This window comes from Microtus oregoni, unplaced genomic scaffold (assembly GCF_018167655.1).
Source record: "Microtus oregoni isolate MIOR12 unplaced genomic scaffold, Mior012 000022F_ref0000154, whole genome shotgun sequence".
In the NCBI taxonomy this organism is placed as follows: domain Eukaryota; kingdom Metazoa; phylum Chordata; class Mammalia; order Rodentia; family Cricetidae; genus Microtus; species Microtus oregoni.
Window position 1 is genome coordinate 11,640,188 of NW_024543081.1, and position 25,002 is coordinate 11,665,189.

Consider the following 25,002-nt stretch of genomic DNA (forward strand, 5'->3'; position numbering starts at 1 on the left):
AGCTGCTCTTCCAGAGGACCCGGGTTCAATTCCCAGCACCCACATGGCGGCTCACAACTGTCCAGTTTCAGGTGATCTGGTTACACTAATGCACATAAAATAAAGCTAAATAAATAAAGGAAAAAAAAAGGGCCTGGAGTCAAGCAAACCTAAGGTCCAGTCATCCCAGGCTCTCAAGTTCCAGCAATGATCACCACAGCTCCCTCTGCTCATCCGTGAAAAGGCCAGGCCAGAGCTGGAATGAAGGCCAAGCATCCACCCTCTTGTCGGGGGTCTCATGCTCCTGACACATAGAGGCACTCAGTCATCTTCCTCCCAGCATCCTCTCCTGTGCCTGATGCTCACTCACCTCATATTTCTTTTTGAAAGATTTTATTTTTAATTACACATTTATATGTACATCTACATAAATTATACATTGTACCCATGGAAAGGACAGGTGCAGGTCCCCCTGGAGCTCAAGTTACAGGTGCTTATGAGTGGATACTGGGAACTGAACCTGCCTTTTGCTGTGGTCTTCCATCTACTTCCAGACCTATTTACCCTATGAGGAAATCAGGCTGTGACAAACGCCTCTCTCACCCAGGTTCTGCACAGGGTGGGCTCTATCAGGACTGAGTTCTCTCCTGACCTTCCCAGTCTGTACAGACTGGCCACTCACATGCCATCTCAGGGATGAACCCAGCCTAGGTCCTGAGCAAAGCCAGGGAGCACATGTCAGGATGACAGTGCAGACTGACCAGCACAAAAGGCGGCTGTGCAACACAGCCCAACACAGCCACGACAGGACACGGAGCCATGGCCGACTGCAGGAGCCCCACTGGTTTCCCGGATGTTCCCGGAGGGCTAGATGACCAGTTTCAAGAGTGTTTAACTGGGGCCGGGTGCACTCCTTTAACTCTAGCACTCAGGAGACAGAGGCAGGGAGATCTCTGAGTCAGAGGCCAAACTGGTCTACACAGAAAGATTCTGTCTCCAAAAACAAAAACAACAAAGCCAAAACAAACAAGAAAACCCACAACAAAAAGTGTGACTGGGAAAAACAAAAGCTCAAACTTGAGGTAAAGATGCGAGCTGAGCAGTGACGTGGCTGACCAAGGCAGGGAAATGGAAATGCTAGGTCCAACCCCAGCCAGGCTCTCGAGAAGCAGGATCCCCAGGGCCAAGTCACTGTAGGATCCTGTACTTGGCAGCAAGTAGCCTGGCCCAAGGTCCCTACAAGTAATTGCTTAAGAAAGGAAGTCAGTGTTCCTGTCAACCCTGAGGTCAAGGCCATTCACACGTCTCTCACTCCTCGATTACCTGCCACAGCAGGGCCTCAGGGCGCTAGGCAGGGCAGGGCACCCTAGGAGGCAGGAGGTCCTCAAGCTGTCTTAGGCAGAGGTGGCCTCATTCCCACCCAGAGCCCGCCAGGGCTGCCCGCTCACGGCTGCTCTGTAACATTACTTCCTCCACTTCCCTGGGTGAACACGTGGGGGCAGTCCAGTTTTCCAGTGTGCTGAGGATGCAGTGAACAGACCAGCTTAGACCTCGAGCTGCCCAGCCCACAAGCCTGGCCAGTGGGCAGAGGTGGGCCTAGAAGACCAGGCTGTCCATTCGGTGTGCAGCAGTGAAACCAGCCTCCAGACTGGCACTAGGGATGGCTCAGTTGTCCCTCTCCTGCTTGATGCTCTCAATGGGGAGAGGCAGCTGTGGACTGGGTGACCGGTCAGGAGAGGAGATGTCCTGGTGCTCTTCCTTTACACACACAGCAATGACTGGGGACAGGGAGGGTAGTGGGGAGCAGACAATGAGTGTGTGAAGGTGTGACAGCCTGGGGTGGGATGTCAGGCTAGTAAGGGAGCTGTTTTCCCGGGGTGTGGGGGGAGGTGGTGCTTTGGGGCTAGCAGGGAGCCTAAGTGACCGCCTCACTCTCCTCCTCACCCTCCCAGAAGCAGCAACAAGAGAAGGCCCAGGACTGCAGGCATAGCCAGTGAGGTAACTCAACAGATAACAGCACTTGCAGCCAGGCCGACAACCTGAGGCTGATCCCTGAGACCCATAAGATGTGACAGAACCGATTCCTGCACACCGCCCTCTGATGGCCACATGTGTGCTGTGGTCTACTTGAGCAATCCCAATGCACACGAATAAAAGTCCAGGAGAGAAAAAAAAGGCCCCAGGCATAGCCTAGCCAGGGAGACTGCCAGAAATCTGCTCCTGCCAGCCCACCACCCTAGTGAGCATGTGGGCAGTTAGAGGTGGGAGGACGTAGGAGCCAGGACACTGGCTGGAGAGGTTCTGTCCAGTTACATTGGTTGGGTGTTTAGGAGGCCTTCTAGTTCCAGAGGTTTGGTGCCTGGAAAATCCCCTTCAAACTCAACTCTATTCTTTTGTGCCCAGGTGGAAGAGCAAAGAGGCCACATCTCAGAATGGAACAGCCTGGCCCTGCCTCAGCTCAGCCCAGCCGCTCTTACTGTCATCAGAAATAGGCTCCGATGAGACCCCCAAGGCCTGCAGGTCATCCTCCAGTAAGGGCTTCTTGGAGCCCTGTCTGACGGGTCGAGTCTTGGCTGACGGGACCCTTTTCCCTGTGAATGAAAACAAAACAAACCCAGCATTGGTGCTAGCAGGCAGTGGGGCACAAGGTAAATACCCCTTTTATTGGTCAGGTGCCTGCTGAGGTCAAAGATGTTGTGGCTGCTAGTTTTCTTTCTTTTTTATTTGAGAACAGGTTTCTCTGTGTAGCCCTGACTGTCTTAAACTCACTCTGTAGACCAGGTTGGCCTTGAACTAAAGAGATACACCTGCCTCAGCCTCTGAGTGCTGGGAATAAAAGTGTGCACCACCACTGCCTGGCTAGGTTTCTGACGTTTGATTTGATTGTAACACAATCAGGTCCCACTTTGAACAGCACAGTCTCTATCCAGAGGTCACTCCTGCCCAGTGACCTAGGCCCTGCTTTGGCTTTGTCTCCCTCTGCCTGGCGGCCATGTGTGGAACCACCCTTTTACAGTCCACAGAGAGGACGGCTTGGTCACCTGCTCTTCTGTCCCCTCCTCTTGCAGCCCATGATCTACTGAGGATGGCTCCCCCTGGACAGCTAGATGGAGCCTGCCCCACCTAGCTGCTCCAGGAGGGCATGAGGGAAGAGAGCCTTGGACACAGGGCTCCTTTCTCTCGCTGTCTTTCTTCACAACCCAGTGACAGGTACTTCGGACAAGCAGCAGCAGGGACAGGAACTGCCCCCCCCCCAGCTTTCCCCCTCCAATCTCCTTTTTCCTCAGTACACACCCCATTCCTGAATGTGTTCTGATCCCCTAAGGCACAGGGTACCCTGGGGCAAGTTCCAGAAAGAGGAACGGTGGGACCACCATAGAGAGACCTATGCACGGCAGCACCCAGAAGCCAGCGCTGGCCTTTTGGGGCTTCACTTACTTTTCTTCCCAAATTGCTTCTTTTTCTTCTTTGTGGCCTCTTTGCCCTTCAGAGGTGTGTTTGGTTCTAATGTTTGAAAGAACAAAAGAGATAAGTTCTGGAAGGGTACAGGAAACCTCCTAAAAGACCCTTGGCCCTCATATATGGGGAACTCCAAATAGAGAAGCTAGAGTTGGACACTAAGAGCAGGACGGGGAGGGGTTGGAGAACAATTACCCCATCCACCTCTTGTCACCAGAGCTGCTCAAGGAGTCTGGGTGCACGAGGACCCAGACCTAGAGCAGAGTAAGCTGAAGAAAGGTGTTCTACAGGGCAGAGGAGAGGGAGACAAAGGTGGGGGGGGGGGGGCACGAAAGGCAGAGCACACACTTTGCTTAGAGCAGTGGTTCTGAGCCTGAGGGTCGTGACCCCTATGGGTGTTGAATGGCCCTTACATAGGGGTCGCCTAAGATCATGGAAAATAATGTTTACATTACAATTTATAGTGGTAGCAAAATTAGAATTATGATGTAACAAAAATAATTTTATGCTTGGGGATCATCACTACATGAGGAACTGAATTAAAGGGTTGCAGCATTAGGAAGGTTAAAAAACAGTGACCTAAAAAACCTGGGGACTTCTCAGTCTCATGCCAGAGAACTATGCTGGGCATGGGGAGGAGCAGCTGGCAGCAAAGAAAAAGACAGGTGAAGAAAATCCAGGAGTTCTCAGCGCTGCCCCCCGCACCTGACCTGCAGACACTGGAGGCTGGAGCTGGTAGCCGGTGAGCTCACACCAGCCCACAGGGTAGATGTCCGGGGATTCGCAGTCCACCCACTGGTCGTACTCGTTGTCCCAGCCATCAAAGTGAATGCTAAGGAGCCGATGCACCACCCGCTTCACAGTGGCCACACAGATGAGCCGGGGCTCCATCAAGTCCACAGCCTCTAGCTTCATGCCCACCTTGAAGCCATGGTTGGGGCAGTCCTGGTTAGGGGAAGAAGGCAGTTGACCAGCTGGCCAGTGCTAGGCCTGAGTGGGGTCACCCAGATAGGCAAGGAGCTGCTGACAGAACTAGGAGTGGGGAGAGAGGCCACTGCAGCAGGTTCCTTCAGACAGCAACCTCACTGAACTTTTTCTCAAGTGCCAGCCCCTCTGACAAGAAGGGCCTGGTCCACACTGGCCAGAGCGTTCATGTCACAGACTTTTCTAGAAGTGGCTGATCCCAGCAGTAAAGACTTGAAAAGATGGGGTTGAAATTGATGTCAGTGAGCAGAGCCAGTCGCCAGGCTGCCACAGACTCCCCACCCAGTGCTGTGTCTCCTCACCATGTTAAAGAGTCTTGCAGGGGCTGCCTTTGACTTGGTCTTCTCCAAGTAGGTGTCCCAGTCAAAAGGTCGGGTCTCATACCCTGGAGGGCAGAACATTTAGATGAAGAGAGGAAAGCAGAAAGTAGGAAGTGGGTCAAGGGGCAGAGCAGTACACAGTGCGAGTCACTGCAGCTACCCTCCTCCCCAGGACGACACCTGCTCCAGGAAGTCGTACTGCACAGGTCATGTGCTGCCTTAGGACACACAGGAGCTCTGTCACCAGCCACACATCAGCTATGGGGCTGGTCAGCCAGGCAGAGGAAAGGAAGGCAGCAGTGGCAGGAGATGCCCACATCTCTCTCACACCACAGAGCCACACATCAGCTATGGGGCTGGACTTGTGGCTTCACCCTGCAAGGCCTTACCTTTTGGGGGTGTGAGCTCAATGTCATTCTTTTGGCAGAAGGTGGCTGGGAAGATGGCATGGGAGGAGGCATGGTAGCAGAACCAGTCTGAGCCATCTGTGGAGGGCCCCCCATCCACACAGATCATCAGGTAACCATCCAAGAGGACCTAGAGGAGGAGCCAGCAAGATGACTCAAAAGGTAAAAAACACTTGCTATCTGGCATGACTCAAGAAGCCACACAGTGGAAGGACAAACCAACAAATTGTCTTTTGACTTCCATGCATGTGCACATAAAATAAATGTAATTAAAAACAAGCCCTTGGGGTGGGTGTAGAGAAATAAACAGCAGACAGCAGGACACTCCCCACCCCAGTAAGGTAGCTATGACTGAACATGGAGGTGGATCCAACTGGATGGACGGAATCTGTCCCCCACTAAAATGTCCCAAGGTGTGTGGTGGAGCACCCAGCGCTCAGGAATGTGCGATAAAGCATCCTCTCCACTGGATGGCCAACCCATGCAGCCACGACTGCACCTGCCTTGCTGCCACTGGGCTCACAGCACGTTTAGGGAGCACAGAGCTAGGCACAGAGCAGGCTGGTGTCCTCAGGCTGCAGCAATGAGGCAGGCAGGATCAAGGAGTTGGGCCGAGGCTTTGGGTGTGCAGAGGAGATGCAAGTGGCAGGGGACAGCCTGTACCCGACATTGGACAAGGCTCAGATGTTGAGTGCCTCAAGCCCTAACATGCAGGTAGGTTCTGAGTAAAGAGCAGGAATGGTCTCCCTCTAGAACACTCAAGTTCAACATGAACGGTCAGTGTCAGAGTCCCCAGAGCCTAACTGCAGGGTACAGACAGACATGCTGGAGGTCAAAGAGTGGCCTAGGCTCACCTTGCAGATGGTTGCTACACAGATGTTGCCCAGATTCAGAGGGTCAATGGCTTCTAGTTTCATTCCTTCCTCAAACCAGACACCTTCTGTGTAGACAGCTCGGACCTTAAGGGAACGGGGCAATTGAGGATTCAGGGGAAGAAAGAGGAAACAGGCTTTAGATGCTGCAGGCATCATCTGGGATGAAACAGAGGGCAAGGGACAGTGTGGTGGTGCCCACCTATAATCCCAGAATTTAGGAGGCTGTGACAAACCAGCTTGGGTTACAGCGAGACCCTGCCTTAGTCTACTCCCTAACAAGTTTGTTAAGGACCATGGAACATCTTTTACAAAACAGGCAAGGGACAGTCAAGCGCCTGCAGCCGGGAAGGAAGTGCCCACAGGCTGCACCTTACCTTCTTGAAGAGGTAAGGAACAGCGTCACAGTAGATTTTCCGGAAGGTGGGGTGATGGGACATGTCACATCGTTTCTCTTGGGGAGATGACAGAGAAGAGAGAAAGAAAAGGGAGTTGAAGGCGGCCACTGGTTGTCACATACTCCCCAGAGTTATGGGGCCAGGCAGACTGATTTGTTCTCAGTTGTGCCCCAGCTCCCCACCCTACACAGAGAAGGAGAGAAGTCTAGCCGAGAGGAGCCCAGAGCAGTCTTGTGGTCTATTCAGCACAGGGGAGTTAGGCTTTTCTATGCTGGCACTGTGACACTATTCAGATTGGGCTGAGTGACCTGAGTCAAGTCACTGGGTCTTTCTGACCCTCAGCACTGTCCCTCACAGGGCAGTGATGGCCGTCCACCTCACTACAGTACTGTGAGGTACAGCAAAGGTCCTACTGATCTTTAGAGAGGCTGTGCCCAGAGTCACACAGCCAGGGGCTCTACTAACCTGACATCTTGATGCCATGGCCAACACGCCGGGACCAACCCACTGGGTGAATCAGGGGACTCCACATATGGCACCAGAAGTCGTCATCACTGTCACCATCCTCATAAAGAAGCCTAAGGCGACCCCCAATTACTGTGTCTACCACAGCCATGCGGGTCTGTGACACCTGGGTCTTGTCCACCACCTCTAGGCGCATGCCCTGCCGAAAGGGGTACTTCATGCTTTCCACCATCTGCAAGGACAAGGGAAGGCCACCTGTTTCAGTCAGCCAGCCCTTACACTCCTGCTCTGCCAGCAAAAGGTAAGCGTGGCGGCACACGTCCTCAATCCCAGAACTCAGAAGGCAGAGGCGGGTAGATCTCTGAGTTCAAGACCAGCCTGGTCTACAGAGAAGTTTCAGGACAACAAGGGCTACACAGAGAAACCTTGTCTCAAAAAACCAAAGTGAACCAAACAAAAGGCCATCAAAGGAGGGACTGGAGAGATGACTCAGAAGTTAAGAACACTTGCCCTTCCTGAGGACCCACATTTGGTTCCCAGGACTGATATGACAGCTCACAACCTATTATAACTCTCGTTCCTAGAGATCCACTGCCCTCTTCTGGCCTTCAAGGGTTCTGCACGCACCCAACACACATACATGCAGGTATAACATCCATATACATAAAAATAATTGAATCTGTTTTTTAGAGGATAGGGAAGGGCAGTGAGATCTGAGACACTACGCCCTCTGTCTTGCCTGGGTCCCAGTCCCTCAGAACAGCAGAGGGCAGACCTTCAGTTCTCAGTGGGTGCCCATTTCTCACCAGATTTCAGTTAGTCAGGATGGTGGGAATCCCAGAGTCTACTTCAGACCAAGGAAACTCAAATGACCTAGAAAAGTATAGGCAGACTCAGTTCTGGTGTCCACTGGGCCTTTCAGGGCTCTGCACTGATCCCTGGGCACCTCACACTCCCTTCTGCCTCCTGGTCCTCTGTGAATGGCACATGCAAGATTTATGTCTGACAGGTATAGTAGCTGTAATTCTAGCACACACGAGGATCATAGTGAGATCATATCCCACATAGTCTAGGTTGGTCTAAAAAAAATGCTGGGCTGTAATGTGCACCTTTAATTCCAACACTCAGGAGGCTGAGACAGGAGGGTTTCTGAGTTCCAGGACAATCAGGGCTACTCAGAGAAACCCTGTCATGGAAACAAACAAAAGACCAGTTCCAGTTGCCTTTTATGTCTGTAGAAAACAGCAGAAACAAACATTTGGAAGGACCCAGGCACAGCTTTCCACCTACACCCAGAACCTCCTCTGTGATGGTCCCAATTTCCACTCCACCTTTATGTTTCGGAGTTGGCTTCCACATCATCTTTGCCCATGCAGGTACAATTCAAAAGCCATAGCCTCTAGGAAGCCTGTTTGATACCTGCTCCTCTGAGAACACAAGGCCAGGTCAAGTGAGAGTCCTGGCAGCAAACATTGCACATTTCCTGTACCCTGCTGGGACGCCTTCCCAACCTCCTGAGGACACCCTGAAAGCCTGGCTTCGCTCAGGAGCCTGCGGGAGGCCCCAGTGAGAGGTCTACTGAGGTGGGAGAGACATGTTCTGTAGAGTTTGGGATCCTTCTGAACGATTACTATGTACACAGACCTTTGTAAGGTAAAGGCTTAAGTAGTTTTCTAAGGTTTTGTTGTTTTTTTGAAACAGGATTTCACTGTATAGTCCTGGCTTGCTTAGAACCTACTATGTAGATCATGCTGGCCTCAAATTCACAGAGATTCATCTGCCTCTACCTTTCAAGTGCTGGTGTTAAAGGTATGTCCCATCATGTTCAGCCAAAGAAGCCTTCTAAACTGAAACGATACTCCACACAGATGGGTGCAGAGCCCCAGCTCAGATGGTGCCGATCGCATCGTTATTAGTGTGCATGACTCTTACTTCTCCCCCTAGGTGGAGAGTTTAGGCCGATACACACACACTCTGTATTCCCACAGTGCTTTGTTTTTTTAGTTTATTTTATGTACATTGGTGTATTGCCTGCATGTACGACTGTATGAGGGTGCCAGATCCCTGGAACTGGAGTTGGTCAGCCACCAGAGACAGGTCTGGGGTGAAGACTGCCAAACCTATAGTCACGGAAGAGTACTGCAACACATAGTGCTTGTATATGGAAAGCCCTAGGTCCCACCCCCAGAACTGCAAAATCAAAATAAAACCCCTGAAATGAATCATATGAAGGATGGAGAAAAGTGGGAGAGGGAGGGAGGAGGGGGATAGCTGGGAACACAGCCAGACCTTGATGTGAAAATCTGCAGGAAGCGTCCTGGAGCCCACCAACCGCTTCATGAGGTAGCTCTTCCAGTCAGTGAACTTGACATGGATGGCTGCGGAGACACCAGCACAGGCCGGTAACATAGACCGACAGCACCTTCATAACCCAGAGAGCAGCTGGAGGGGGGGACTTCTTAGTTCTGCCGCTTCATCTCATAAAACCAGCCTCAAGGGGCTGGAGAGATGGTTCATGGTTAACACCACCGCCTGCTCTTTCAGAGGACACATAGTAATTCACAACCATTTCTAACCCCTAGTTCCAAAAGATCCAGCACTCTTTCCAACTTTCTCAGGCTCTTATACACACCTGGTGAACAACAGACATTCATTCTGGCATAAACACAAATTAATGTGTGTGTGTGTGTGTGTGTGTGTGTGTATGTGTGCATATTTTAAAAATGTAAACACACATATACACACACACATGCATATATATATGTTCTATAAATCCAAACGGCCCAGAGATTTCTAGGCTGTAGGGAAGGAACAAGGGGGACATTTTGTTCTTGAGTTTCCCTTCCACCTGGAGCCCTATGGAACTGTCATGGGGAAGAATTGGCATGGGGAGCTTCCTCATTCACTCACTCCGTGGAGGCACCAGGATCTTGCTGTTGATGGCACACCACCCGATGGGGTGGACATCCACAGTCCCCAGGTTGCACCAGAAGTCATGACTGGCATCATTTTCAAAGCCTTCATACCGAAGCAGCACTCGGTACCCTGAAAGGAAGGACAAGGGGACCTGTGAGGAGGAAGGAGATGGGGAAGGCATGTTCTCAGGCTTTCGTCCTTCTGTAGCCCCAGTCAGATTTTCTACTTCCTAAGCTGGGAAATGTTCCAGATATGTGGGGTCTCTGATCTACAGAACAAAACAAAACCCATGCCACATATTAAGGAAGCATTCTGGTCTGGTGACCTCTTCTACACCTCCATTGTCCCCAGAATATGGCTTTGTGGGAGCCCAGCCAGTTTGGATGTTCACCTTCCTAGATATGGACGGAGGTGGGAGGTCCTAGGTCTTACCACAGGGCAGAAAACCCTGACTGCTCTTTGGACTGGAGAGGGAGGGGGAAAGGAGCGGGGGGAGGGGGAGAAGGGTGGGAGGAGGGGGAGGAGGGGGGGAGGAGGGGGAGGGAAATGGGAGGCTGGGAGGAGGTGGAAACTTGTTTTTTTTTTCTCCTTTTCTCAATAAAAAAAAAAATTAAAAAAAAAATCAAATAAGAGGCTGGAGAGATGGCTCAGTGGTTAAGAGCACTGCTGCTCTTCCAGAAGCCCTGGGTTCAAGTCCCAGCACCCACATGGCAGCTCACAACTGTCTATAACTCCAATTCCAGGGGATCTGTTGCCCTCATATATACTCACAGGTAAAACACCAATGTGCATAAAATAAAAATAAATAAATCATTGAAAAAAAATCAAAATGAAACAAAATTCTAGTTTTTGAGTTTGCCCAGTTCTGTGCTTTCATCTAAGGGCGAATCTCTAAGGAGAAAGCAGCCAGTGGGTAAGGTTTTGATTTATGAAACCCATTTCACCCTATGACACCACCCACCCACGAGATATGTCGCTCTGAAGACAAACTCCAGACCCTGCCCTGACCAGAGGAATACCCACCAGCCGCCTGGATGACAGTGGCGATCCAGTACACCCGGCTGGGGAGCACAGCATCGCTGTTGAGGACTTCCACCTTCATCCCCTTCATGACATCTTCCCACTGGTCATAGAGGGGCACCTGTGTGGCGATGAGAGCATGGAAGGCTGGGAGGAGCTGCCTCAGGCCTGAGCGTCCTGTCCTCTGCACCTAACTTCACACATCATGCACTCTGCAGAAAACCAGGAATCAAGAGCGAAACAAGGCCTGCCCACTGGCCAGGAGCGTGGGATGGCAGTGTGCCATCAGGTGGACATCAGCCATGGGTGGAGGGTCAGAGGCACAGACCTGAATTCTCAACTCTCAGTGTGGACCCCTGCCAGTTGTACAGCAGTGTCATAGCACAGAGACTACCTCAGTTTAACACAGCGGGCAGAGCACATGCGCTCACCCCAGCCCTTCCCCACTGGGCAGTCTGGTACCTCCCCCACAGCCTAACCCCCATCTGCTGCCAACTGCAAGTTGGTCCTCCTTTGGATCGTCTTTCACTATCAGACCCGGCCTAAGCTGCTCAGGAAACAATCCATCTCCCAAGACAGGCAGGCTCACAGAGGCCTGGGCAGCACAGTGGCCAGGAACACAGCACAAGCTCCTTATAGAGCATCCTTTATCTTGTGTTAAATATGACCTAATTGTGGTGGCGCACGCCTTTAATCCCAGCACTCTGGAGGCAGAGGCAGGCGGAACTCTGGGAGGTCAAGGCCAGCCTGGTCTACACAGAGTGAGTTCCAGGACAGGCTCCAAAAGCTAAAAAACAAATCAAATCAAAACAAAACAAAAGACCTAATTTCCCTACAATAAAAATGGGGAGAAGGCCTGCTGGAGAGATGGCTCCGATGGCACTGGCTGCTCTTCAAGAGGTCCTGAACTCAATTCCCAGCAACCACATGGTGGCTCACAACCATCTGCATAGAGATCTGGCGCCCTCTTCTGGCATGCTGGCATACATGCAGCCAGAACACTAACAATAAATTGAAAAAAAAAATTGTGGGGACTAGGAGAATTTGGGGCAAAAGAGAATGTTTTCTTACCCTGCAGGAAAGATACATACTCACTAACAACTCAGAGAAAGACATAGTAGGACATAAGACTGCTCTCAGGCCAGCCTGAGACCCTTTGAGACACTGTCTTAAATTAAAACAAGACAAGCCAGGTAGAGGTGGTACACGCCTTTAATTCCAGCACTTGGTAGGCAGAGGCAGGTAGATCTCTGCAAGTCCAAGGCCAGCCTGGTCTACAAAGCGAGTTCTGGGACAGCCAGAGCTGTTATACAGAGAAACCCCATCTTGAAAAGCCACCTCCCTTCAAAAGACAAAAGACCTGGTGTAGGTGTCACTCCAGGCCAGCACAAGAACAGGTGCTGAGTGCAATTAAGTTCATTCAAATCACTCAAATCCTTTGTTCTCCAGGAAGAACTGGAAGGGAGTCCCCCACTGGAGTGTGTTTAGTATTAGAAAGGTCCTTAGACAAGCCTGAGGGCGCAGCTTGGTGACATAAAGAACATGCAATTCCTAATGGCAGGGGAAAAAAAGAAAGTAGGGCACCAGAATCAACTGGCAGGAGGCTGGGCATGGTGGCACGTGCTTGTGATTCCAGCACTTGGGAGGTTGAGGTAGGAGGATCCAAGTTCAAGGCTATCCTCAGCTATATAGGAAGTTAGAGACCAGCTTGGGATATATAAAACCCTGTCAGGAAAAAAAAAAAAAAACCAACTAAAAACAAACAAACAAATGAGGGCTGGAGAAATGACTTATTGATTAAGAGCACTTGTTGCTCTCGCAGAGGACCAGGGTTTGTTTCCCAGTACTCACATGGCAGTTCACGGTCATCCAGAGAACTCCACTTCTGGAAGATGTGATACCACCCCCCCCCCCCCTTTTAGGTTTTTGTTGTTTTTTTGTTTGTTTTTCAAGATAGGGTTTCTCTATGTAACCCTGGCTGTCTTGGGACTCACTCTGTAGTCCATGCTGGCCTCGAACTCCTAGAGATCCACCTGCTTCTGCCTCCCAAGTGCTGGGATTAAAGGTGTGTGCCACCACACCCAGCATATATTGTATAAGCATACTGATGCTTTATCTGCACCCCAGAAGAGGGCACAGGATCCCATGGGAACACAGTTACAGATGGTTGTGACTTGCCATGTGGGTGCTAGGGACTCCCGGAAGAACAGCTAGTGCTCTTAACCACTGAACTAACTCTCCAGCCCTGCAAGACAAAGGAGGATTTCTGGGGAATGGCCACTGTTCTCAGAGATGCTGTCTAGCCTGAAGCAGCTCAACTGAAGTGTGTGGATAGCAATGAGGCAGGCAGCCTGAGATGTCCCCTGGCTATCCCTGGTTGTCCCTCCTTCATTGCCAGGGCACTTACGTGTTTAAAGCAGCTGACAGGAGCAGCCTTGTAACTGTGATCCTTCAGGAACTTTCCCCAGTCGAACCCTAAGACCAGAGCTGCAGAGCATAAGGAAGAGCTGAAGTAAGTTATGTACAGGAGCCGAGTTAGAACATGAACCTTGAGGCCCCACTGGGCTCTAGGAACAAGTCCCTTTATCACTGCCAATGGCCATCAGGACTGTGGAGCAGAGGGGCGTCCAAAGAGAAACTTCTCTCCCTTCATGCCCCACAGAAAGGGGGAATTAAATCAGATCTTATAGGATTAAATTCCTCCTCCTGCACCCGGTCATTGGCACACCTAATTGGCAAGGGTAGGAAGAGTGGCACATGGCTCACCTGGCTGTGCAGTGCTGTTGTGAGAATTAAATTTAAACTAAGCTAAGATCACCCACTTCATGCCCTCTCCATGGTCCTAAGTTCCCGGAAAGGGTTGATCTCCCACCCTGGGTATGACTAACGACAGCTACTTAACACATGCCTCGACCACGCCTGATGTATTTTTAACATCATTAGCTACCTCTCAATGCTGTACTATGTCGCTCACCACAATCAATCAGGTTAAATGTCAACCGCCCTATGACCTTCCGAGTAATGCCAAGGCTTGTGATACTTGCTTGTGGTTTTCCCTTTATAAATCCTACTCTGTGAATGATCAGGGCCGCTCTCAGTCACCCGAGTGCTGAGTAGCTGCCCAGCTTCAAAGCTGCATCAATAAAAACCCTGTTGTGTTTACACTGGATTCTGGCTCCTGGTGGTTGATGGGGGGGGGGGGTGTCTCGTGACATGGGGATAACACTGTTCCAGCCTTTTTGAGATTTTCTTTGTATAATTTGCTCATTAATCACTATGCTTGGAAAACTGATAGGCCCCTTCCACCTGCTCCACACACCCTGGACCTCTCCTGTACCAGAAGACAGAAGCCATGGAGACAGAAGCAAAGAGAAAAGAGGCTGCTAACTCTGGTTTCAGGGTTATCACAGACCCAGGTAACTGAGGGCCACCAAGAGAACTGTCTAGGGTCATTTCCACAACATCCAACAGGAGACAGTTCGTGGTGGGCATGGATCCCCAACTTTCCAGCAGGTCACCTTTTCTAGTTCATCTTCCTAGGCAAGGCCACCCCAACCCTGGTCCCCATCCCAGGATTCTGTCTTACCATCTTGTCCTGTGGGTGTCCCATCTGCTAGTTGTCCTGTCCCCTGGGCGTGGAGGAAGGCTCCAATTTTGGCAGACCAGGCTGCCTTGTGCAGCACTTTGGCTTTCTTGGTGGGTGGCTTTCCCTGGAGGGCAAGAAGAGAAACAGACAGGCTGACAGATATGAGTTGGGATCTGTTTCTATTTTGCTTTGTGTGGGTTTTTTTTTTTTTTTGAGATATGGTGGCCTGGAATTTTCAACTCTTGTGCCTCTGCCTCCTGATTGCTGGGATTCCAGGCATGTGCCACCACACCAAGTAAGAAAGAGCTTGCTTGGGACTGCTCAGGCAGAGCTCATGGTCTTGGTTCAGTTAATTAACTTTCTCTGGGCTTGAGTTTCTTTTGTAAAACTGATGATGAGCTGGGAGGTGGTGGCAGGTGGATCTCTGTGAGTTTGAGGCCAGCCTGGTGTACACAAAGAGTTCCAGGACAGCCAGGGATACATACACAGAAAATACAAAAACAAAACAAAACTGATGATGAGCGAGAACACCCAGGGGAGGGCTACAGAAGGCTGGGGTCATCCTTTGACTTCTCCAGCCTCTCCCTAACATTTCCCCTGCAGTCCTCTCCATGCTCCCAGCTCCTTGGAGAGCTACAACTGAGTGGCTGCAGAGGGGCCAGAAACTCTCCAAACCCACAGGCAACCTCTGTTCATATGTAACGACCTGGAGAGTCTACTCCAGAGCATGCTGGGGAGCTTTCATTAGGGCTCAGGGAAAGCTCACTTACACAGGATAACTAAGCAACATGACAAAGGCTGGGAGTCCATTCAACACTCAGCTAAGCAGAGGCACACATGCACTAAGCAGTTCTCAACCCTTCTGCGGGAAGGGAGCGCCAAACAACTCTGTCACATGGGTCAAATATCAGATCTCTTGCATATCAGACATTTACATTATGATTCATAACAGTAGCAAAATTACAGTTATAAAGTAGCAATAAAAATAATTTTATGGTTGGGGGGGTCACCACAACATGAAGAACTGTCTGGGCCATGGTGGCACATACCTTTAATACCAGCACTTGGGAGACAAAGGCAGGCAGATCTCTGTGAGTTCTAAGCCAGTCTGGTCTACAGAGCTAGTTCCAGGACAGTCAGGAATACACAGAGAAATCCTGTCTCAACACCCCAACCCTCCCAAAAAAATGCTGAGTGGTAGTGGCGCACGTCTTTAATCCCAGCACTCTCTGTGAATTTGAGGCCAGCCTGGTCTGCAAGAGTGTTCCAAGACATTTCCCAAAGCGAGAGAAACCCTGTCTTGAAAAGCTAAAAACAAAACCAGAACAAAACTAAAAAACCCCAGAAAGAACTGCATTAAATTGAAGCATTAGGAGGGTTGAGAACCATTACCTTAAAGTTTTTGAGCCTTTTAAAATAGGAATTACTGGGCATGGTAGGGCATGCCTTTAATCCCAGCAATAGGGAGGCAGGTGAGAAAAAGGTAGGCAGATCTTTGTGAGTTTGAGATCAGCCTGGTCTACATAGTGAGTTTTAGTTCAGCTGGAGCTATATAGTGTGACCCTGTCTCAAAAATAAAATAAAGGAGCCAAGTGTGGTGGCGCATGCCTTTAATTCCAGCACTCCCAAAGTCAGACAGATCTCTGTGAGTTCAAGATCAGCCTGGTCTACAAAGCTAGTTCCAAAACAGCTAGGGCCATTACACAGAGAAGCCCTGTCTCAAAAACAAAAAACAAACAAAAAACCCCAGAAAACCCAAACAAACAAAATTAAATTAAATAGGGGTCTGGTAAGATGGCTCACTGGTTAAGAGGACCCAGGTTTAGTCCCTAGCACCTATATGGCTCACAGCTGCCTCCACTGCCTCAAAGTCTTGAGGTCCCAGGGTACCTGACACCCTCTTTTGATCTTAAAAAAAAAAAAAAAGAAAGAATAAAGAAAAGAAAGGAGTGGGTGGCACTTTCTGAGGCAAGGTCTCACGTACCTCGAATGACCACCAGAGATGAGTTCCCCAAACTGACTATGTGTCTGCCTCCAATAACGTGATGGCTCAGCTCAGCATCTAGGACCCCAAGAAGGGCATGAGTGGCTGCTCTCACCTGCAGTCTGGCCAAGATACTGGCTTTCTTGGAGTTGGAGGAGTAGCTCCTAGAACACGAGACACTGCAGAACCTCTTGGTCTTTGAGAAGAAAGCGTCTCTTGTGCCCACGATACCACACATCTCACAGACCGCTAGAAAGAGAAGCCGGCACGTGACTCCAGACAGAAGTACTTCAAGTCAGACCAACCCATGGGCCCCTCAGAGTCCAGTGCCTGCCGTCCTGTCAGGAGTGAGTCTCGCAACATGCTGCCTCTGCCGTCAGCCGCTCCAGCAGCTGCCGCTCCATCTATCCACCTAAGATGGCAAGCGGTTCCTCCTGGGCCTGCAGCAAGAGCCAGTGCTAAGGGGCTGAAAACCCACACGAACACCTACAGAACCTGGTGACAAGTTTTAGAGAGAGGACAGGGACAAGAGAGAGGTGCTGAAGTCACTTAGTATTTGTAGCTCTGTGTTCTCAGGGACAAGTGGACAAGCTGTGTTTCCCTTGACTTCACCGTAGGTCAAACGGTGCTGTGGCCTGGGTCCCAGTGACATGGGCATCTGAAGTGCTTAACCAGCTTCCCAGGGGATCCATCTGCAGCCAGGGTCATGAACCAGCCCTTGGCCCAGTGGCTCTCCCTAGTGATTCCTGCTAGTATTGAAATGCTCAGATTTTGAGAAGGGCGAAAGATGAAAAAATGGGGGGAGAAGTCAAGATGGTTGGAAGGAAACCGGACCCCACTGCCCAGGAGTGCAAGCATGAAGAAACAGGAGGGGCCGTCTGCAGATGGGAGCCTGCCTCTTTCTCAGGACACACTGCTCACACTCCGGGAGTCCTGACACAGGGACTGGCAACCGTCAAGATCCACCTCTTCGAAGTCAACTGGCTTTCAGATGATCTTTGACCACTCCCTTCTGCCCACCTCCACGTCTGTCCGTCTGTTCGTCCTGACCCGAAGGTCACTATCCTGTACATCTCCCTACAATGTGTGTTAACTTGTAGTCCATAAGCTGTTTGCAGGGCTGGAGAGATGGCTCAGAAGCTCAGAGCACCGGCTGCTCTTCCTGAGGTCCTGAGTTCAATTCCCAGCCACCACATGGTGGCTCACAACCATCTATAATGAGATCTGGTGCCCACTTTTGGCCTGCAGGCATACATGGAGGCAGAACCCTGCATACATACTATATTTAAAAAAAGCTATGTGGGTCTCACCGCCTTCACGCCCAGGCGACTCACACTAAGGCAATGGCACCTACCAAGTGCTGAATAGACACAATAGACATGAGGTGTCAGAGAGTTATACTAACTAGACTGCAGGACAGGGAATGACCCTCGAGGACAATCCCTTAGATATCTGCATGGCTCTGCCCACATCACCTGCGTTCGCCCACAAGCTCCCGACTCCCCTCCATCTTTAAGGGCACTGTGAAGAAGTCACCTGGCTCAGAACCACTTCCATCCAGGGAGCGAGTGTTCCCAGGGCTGAGCAAATGCAGAGGTGAGGTGGGAAGCTCCCCGGCTTCCCGGTCTTCATTCTCCGCCTCACTCGACTCCTCCAGATAGGAGCTGCTCTCACTGCCCGCGCTGCTGTTGTAACTTCGGAAGCTGTCGTAGCCCCCGAAGAGTTCCAAGTCATCCTCCTCCTCTTCTTCCATTGGCTCTGAAGACGGCGTCTCCTAGAGGAAGATGGACATGTGCTTGGCCTGGGAAGAGAATCTGCAGACCTGCTAATCCACCTCGTGTAGGCTGGGAATTTGAACTTTGGTCTTCTGAAAGAGTAGTAAGAGTTTTTAACTGCTGAGCCATCTCTTCAGCTCCCTACAGGATATTTTTTTTTAATTTATTTATTATGTATACAATATTCTGTCTATATGTATGCCTGAAGAGGCCACCAGATCTCATTACAGATGGTTGTGAGCCACCATGTGGTTGCTGGGAATTGAACTCAGAACCTTTGGAGGAGCAGGAAATGCTCTTAACCACTGAGCCATCTCTCCAGCCCTCTACAGGATATTTTAATATGGACAAAACAGAATACGGATGGGGGCGCTGGAGAGATGGCTCAGCGGTTAAGAGCACTGGCTGTTCTTCCAGGTGTCCTGAGTTCAATTCCCAGCAATCACCTGGTAGCTCACAGCCATATGTAGTGAGATTTGGAGCCTTCTTCTGACCTGTATGCAGACATACAGACAGAACACTGTACACTGTAAGATTTATTTACTTAATAAATCTTAAAGAAGTCAGGTGTGGCGGCATGGGCCTCTAATCTCAGTACTCAGGAGGCAGAGGCAGGTGGATCTTCTTCGAGGCCAGCCTGGTCTACAGACCAAGTTCCAGGATAGGCTTCAAAGATACACAGACAAACCCTGCCTCGAAAAGAAAAGAAGGGAAAAGATGACACCTAGTCTACCTTAGCATAGCTAACTGCAAGCTGTGGTTTGTGTATGCCTCTGCTCACCACGACCTCTCACATGGGGAGCTTGGGCACAGAGCAACTTCAGAGAACAATGTCCCTGAATCAATATTGTTCTCACACCACTATAAAGTCAAAAAATTATTCCAGGGATCAGAGCTCTATGTAATAATATCTCGGGGAGAGGACTGGAGAGATGGCTCAGAGGTTAATAGCACTGGCTGCTCTTCCAGGAGACTCAGTTCAATTCCAGCAACCATATGACAGCTCACAACTGTCTGTAACTCAAGTTCCAGGGAACCCGACACCCTCACACAGGCATGCATGTAGGCAAAACACCAATGCACATAAAATAAATGATAAATCTTAAAAACCAAAACAATAATACATTATTTAAATTAACTTGAATCAGGAGGACTTTAAATTAAAAAAAAAAAGTGGAACTATACTAAACACCTCAAAGGAACTTCCTGGGCAGACAGCATTTGAAACCCATTCTTCCCTGTTCAGTATAGGCACACCAAAATGGAGCCCTGGTTGTGCAGGAACTCACACAGTCTGGTAGACCAGACTGGCCTTGAACTCACAGAGATTTACCTGCCTCTGCCTCCACAGTGCTGGGATTAAAGGTGTGTGCTACCACCACCACCTGGCTCAAAGACACATTTAAGGTCAGCAGCTGTGGTAATCCTGTTACTGCCTAGCACACTGTCCCTTGCAAGTCTAGTCAGTACACCTATTTTCTTCCTAACAGAGGGGGAGGCAAAGGCAGATAAAAATTGAGACCCAGACTGTCTCAAGGAGGATCTGAGCAGGATGCCACAGGCAGTAATTGCATGGTGGTGGTATGGACCACAGCTTACTCTTAAGCTCGGATCTTAATCAACTACTGATCCTCGGGTCATTTACCTTCTGAGAACCTCAGTCTTCTCACCTGTGACAGAACGTGTTGGCTCACAGAACGTGGGGTACAGATGTGATACTACTTAAAAACCAAGGGTTCGGGGCTGGAGAGATGGCTCAGCGGTTAGGAGCACTGACTGCTCTTCCAGAGGACCCAGGTTCAATTCCCAGCACCCACATGGCAGCTTACAACGGTCTATAACTCCTGTTCCAGGGGATCTGACAACTTCACACCAATGCACATAAAATAAAGTTAAATAAATCATAATAAATTATAAAAAAAACCCCAGGGTTCAAATACCACCTCTACTGCTTCCTAGCTGTACAATCCACAGCAAGTCAACTCCCATTGTCTCAGCTTCCACTAAACGAGGACAATAACACTTTATAAAAATATTTGGGGAAGAAGGGATGACTAAAGTAAACCATGAGAAGAGCGCTCCATCAATGTTGGCCATTATTACTGCTGGAAAAGCGAAGAGAATTCAAATGGAGGGGGTGGTGGGCAACCGGCTACCGTGTCACGGAACACATGACAAAGTTTTGAAAACTGACACACTTGGTGGCAACCTCTTGCCCGTTGCGGCTGTGTCAACTTCCGGGGGGGGGGGGACCAACAGGCTCTTTTAAGCCCTCCCTAATGAAGATGGTTGTGCCTAAAGTGGCAGACAGGCACATGAACGCCCAAGCGTGGAGTAAAAGTCAACTTATATTTCCCTTTACTTCCCTCGTGGAAGCGACAGGCCGCACAATCCCTAAAGCACGGGACCACGAAACCAAGAAGTCAAAGAGGTAGTGTCGCAGTTTCGAGCCCCATTTCCTTGCCCCTGGATGGGGAGGCGTTTCCTTCCTACCTTCTTCCACGGACCGAGCCCACAGCTTAACAGGAGCAAAGACGAACCCGAGTGGTCTCCGGTCGGGACTAAATTTCTTACCTCAGTTTACTAACCCTGCACCTCTCCACCCCCAAGGGATCGCTAAAACGACGCACTGCCGAGTGAGGCCTTCGGGGTTCCCTTTCCCGGAGGGGCTGAGCCCTCTCCCTCTTACCTCAGTGCCCCGCGATTTCTCCATGGTGCCAAATTCACCAGGTGCAGGAAGCCATATTGCCCTCGCTGCTGACCAAGAGTGTGCTCACTGGCTACTGCGCCTGAGCTGTGGACCAATCACACCATAGGAAATAGGAAAAGCCGGTTCCGCGCTCGTTCGCACCCCGCCTTCAACATGGAGGGGTTGGGTAGCCCGGGCGGTGATGGGAGTTGTAGTTTTATCCGGCGTGCACTAGAAGGGGCGCTGCCTTAGCAAGGCATAAAACTCCTGGAGGCTGCTTCTCTGTCTTTCTGTGTCTGCCAACTTTAAACCCTTCCCAGCACCTAGGATGGACGCTTCCAGGCGCCAGGCAACACTTCGCATCGTCCCTAGGGAGGAAGTAAAGGTGATTTTCTACTTGGATGCCTAGAAGAAATGCCTAGTCTCTCTTTCAGCTCAGTCAGAAACTGGAATATTCTTAATCACTATGTATGCTATAAATGCTGTATTCACTCAGAATTCTCAGACTGGGGCTGGTGAGATGGTTTAGCATGAAAAGGAGCTTGACACACGAACTACCTGAGTTCAACTCTCCAATCCCACTCGCAAACATGGAAGGAGAGAACCGACTCCATGAAGTTGTCCTGACCTCCGCATGCACTCCGCCCCCCATATCAAGCAAACACAAACGCACTAAATAAACAAATGTAATAAAAAAGGCAAGGACTGGAGAAACGGTTCAGTGGTTAGTGGCTATTTTTCAGAGGAGCAGGGTTTGATTCCCAGTTCCCACAGATCCATATTCATACTGACTTTTCTTTATTTTTCAGTTTTGATTATTTGTTTGCTTTTTGGGACAGGGTTTCTCCGTGAAACACTTTTTGCTGTCCTGGAACTCATTCTGTAGACCAGGCTGGCCTCAAACTTACTGAGATCCGCCTGCCTCTGCCTCCCAAATGCAGAGATTAAAGGCGTGCAACACTAGCCAGGGGTGTATAGGTGTGTGTGTGTGTGTGTGTGTGTGTGTGTGTGTGTGTATCCTGCTACTCTGCGCCATAGCAGTGTCTGGCATCCTCAGAAGACAGAGTAGGAACCACTTCAACTACAGTTACTGAAATGCGTGAGTTGCCCTGTGGCAAACCAAAACCAAAACCAAAACCAAAAAAAAAAAAAAAAAAGTACTGGGAGGAAGGTGGATCCATGAATTCAAGGCCAGCCTGGTCTTCAGAGGGAATTCCAGGAGAAACCTCTCATAGAGTACACTAGACATATACTAGAGACACCTTGTAGCATTTTGGGAACAAAGAGGTTATTTTCTCTTAACAAGACTTTTTGTACTGAAAACAATTTTAAAAAAATCTTTCTCAGCCTAAAAGACAGTTTTTCTTGGAACATGTAAAAACTGTGCAGTAGCCGTGTGTGGTTTAAGCAAACATGCCAGGTGAGCCTGAGGGATAATAGATTACAAAGAATCTATGTTTGTTATGGCTAGTCGGTCACCGCAGTCGTTTTTCCCCCTTGTGTGTGTGGTTCATGTGCACTGGGAGACGACTGAAGCCTGAAGCCAACCATATGCTCCTGCCTTGCACCTCCAATAGGTTTTTATTATTTTTAAAAATTAATGAAAATATGTATTACTAATAGTTATTGTAAGAAAACTCCAGTGGGCTGATTTTAACCTGTAAATGTCTGAGGTTTCTTGCTTGTGCGCTCTTCCTTACTCTTCCCCCTAAACACACTTTCTGTCAAACTTGAAAATAGAAAGGAAAAACCCTCAACTGTTGTAAATCATGCAGTTAATGTTGATTACTTACCAATAGGAACTTTGGATCACAGTATAGAATGTTAAATCTGTTTTCTTATTATTGCTTGTTAAATAAACTGTGTGAGACAGACGCCTTGGCTTGTTTCACTTCTTCAAGGCTCATCATAGTCTTAGCGAACACCAGGTCAGGACAGGAGATGAAGCTGGCAGACTGCTTGCTTGACACGGACTCAGTTCCCCTGCCCCGACAAAAAAGATGAACGTGTTAGCAGTCATCAAGGACAACCTTGGATCAGATCAACTCAGCCAGCAGACACAGCACCTGTTTCTGGCTTAGGTCACACCAAGTATACAACAAACAAGCTTACAGGTCCTTGAGCAAGCTGGCTGTGCACGCAGGTTGACTTCCTCTGGGGCAGGAAGGGTGGGCTGTTCACTGGTTGGAGGGCTGTGAGTTTGTGCAGTGTTTCTTTGAAATCTAGGGTCCTGGGTTTGTTCCCCTCCCCCAGGCACTCTCCCTCTCCTCTTCTTTTCGATCCCCTATGAAAAGAAAGACTGCAGACCATGCTGGTGCTTGTCCCTAGTTAGCTCTTGAGTTTTCAGCTGCTCTTCATTTATCCTGGCAGGGACAGCCTCTCTCCTGGATTCTCCCCTCCCAGTAAATCTCTTGAACGAGGATTGGGTGAAGACCTTCTTTCTCCAGAGGAGAGGAGCCGGAGACAGAGGACTGGAGCAGGGCTCTAACACTTTGTCTGGGAAACCTTCCCCTAGCAGAGCAGAGCTGTTACACCCAGGAGCACTGGACCCAAAGTGTAAGACCTTCGCTGGGGAAGCCTCTCCTGCTGGAGCAGAGCTGTTACATCGGGGAAACATTTCCCTGGAGCAGGGCTATAAGCTGCTAAGCTTACTGTGACCTATGCTACTCCCTGCGCCCAACTACCTGATTACTCTTCCACCTGAGCTGTAGCCTTCGGTATTTCCTGGCCCCCGAATGCCAGAATACTTTCCCATGCCAGGTGGAGCACTTCATATGCCTTGGCTCCCGACTGCCAGGATCCCTTTCTACCTGGGCTGTGAGATTTTGCAGCACCTGGTGATGATTGAGGATATTGAATCTGGCATCATGGAGAAATCGCAGGCAAATGAGGTAAGAGGAAAAGGGCCTCACTCAGAAGTGCACTGCAACACCCTTTTAGGGATGACTTGCAGGGGGAGAGTTGCAGGATTGGTAAACTGAGGTAAGGAGATTAGTCACGACCAGAGACCACTCAGGTTCATTTTTATTCTGTGGGCTTGGGTTCGTGGAAAGAGGAGTTAGGAAAAACCTTCCTATCCAGGGGGATGGAAAAGGGGATCTAAACTGTGACACCTTTGTCTTCTTGGTTTCTTGGTCCTGCTCCTTAGGGATTGTGCAGCTTGTATATGAGCTACTCAACTTCATACTGAAAAACAAAAAACCCAGGATAGCCAAAACAATCCTGTACAGTAAAGGAACTTCTGAAGGCATCACAATCCCTGACTTCAAACTTACTACAGAGCTACAATACTGAAAACAGCCTGGTACTGGCATAAAAATAGACAGGAAGACCAATGGAACCGAGTAGAAGACACAGATATTAATCCACACACCTACAAACACCTGATTTTTGACAAAGAAGCAAAAACTATAAAATGGAATAAAGAAAGCATATTTAACAAATGGTGCTAGCAGAACTGGATGTCAACCTCTACATAAAGCCAGCCACACTGAACCTCATAGAAGAGAAAGTGGGAAGTAACCTTCAAAGCATAGGTACAGGAGACCACTTTCTAAATTTAACCCAGTAGCACAGACACTGAGAGATTCAATTAATAAGTTGGACCTCCTAACACTGAAAAGCTTCTGTAAAGGAAGGACATGGTCAACAAGACAAAACAGCAGCCTGTAGAAAGGAAAAAGCTCTTCACTAACCCCACAACAGACAGAGGTCTGATCTCCAAAATACATAAAGAACTCAAGAAAATGGTCATCAAAAGAACACATAATTCAGTAAATAAAATGGGGTATAGACCTAAACAGAGAACTCTCAACAGAGGAATCAAAATGGCTGAAAGACACTTAAGGAAATGTTCAACATCCTTAGTCATCAGAGAAATGCAAATCTAAACAACTCTGAGAGTCCATCTTACACTTGTAAGAATGGCCAAGATCAAAAACACTGATGACAACTTATGTTGGAGAGGTTGTTAGGTAAAGGGAATACTTCTTCATTGCTGGTAGGGGTACAAGCTGGTACAGCCCCATTGGATATCAGTGTGGCGATTTCTCAGAAAATTAGGAAACAACTTTCCTCAAGACCCAGCAATACCACTTTTGGGTATCTATCCAAAGGATGCTCAATCGTGCTACAAGGACATGTGCTCA

At 49.4% G+C, this 25,002-nt stretch overlaps 1 protein-coding gene across 3 annotated transcripts; it reads right to left on the reverse strand.

Annotated features, from left to right (window-relative positions):
• Positions 1-376: 376 nt before the first annotated feature.
• On the reverse strand, positions 377-20,959 carry L3mbtl2 (L3MBTL histone methyl-lysine binding protein 2). Of its 3 annotated transcripts, none has more exons than XM_041672472.1 (17): positions 20,855-20,959; positions 17,927-18,164; positions 16,506-16,639; positions 14,407-14,530; positions 13,228-13,307; positions 10,824-10,941; positions 9,795-9,929; positions 9,174-9,262; positions 6,885-7,116; positions 6,399-6,475; positions 6,004-6,108; positions 5,132-5,279; positions 4,725-4,807; positions 4,149-4,383; positions 3,418-3,483; positions 2,457-2,570; positions 377-1,757 (listed from the first exon to the last, which is right to left on the reverse strand). In XM_041672472.1, exons 1-17 carry the CDS (start codon positions 20,876-20,878, stop codon positions 1,645-1,647), a joined length of 2,115 nt encoding a protein of 704 aa, XP_041528406.1. In that variant the 5' UTR covers positions 20,879-20,959; the 3' UTR covers positions 377-1,644. The 3 variants fall into 3 exon arrangements, with proteins under 3 accessions (XP_041528406.1, XP_041528408.1, XP_041528407.1); XM_041672474.1 differs by having other exon boundaries at positions 377-1,696; positions 2,448-2,570; XM_041672473.1 differs by lacking the exon at positions 9,174-9,262 and having other exon boundaries at positions 6,885-7,139.
• Positions 20,960-25,002: the final 4,043 nt, after the last annotated feature.

Coding starts and splice junctions, on each gene's coding strand:
- L3mbtl2 (XM_041672474.1), bottom strand. CDS start 20,878: ATGGAGAAATCGCGGGGCACTGAG. Junction 16,640..17,926: donor TGGAAGTGGTTCTGAGCCAG/GTGACTTCTTCA, acceptor TTCTCTTTCTAG/CGGTCTGTGAGATGTGTGGT. Junction 5,280..6,003: donor GTGTAGCAACCATCTGCAAG/GTGAGCCTAGGC, acceptor CTCCTCCTCTAG/GTCCTCTTGGATGGTTACCT.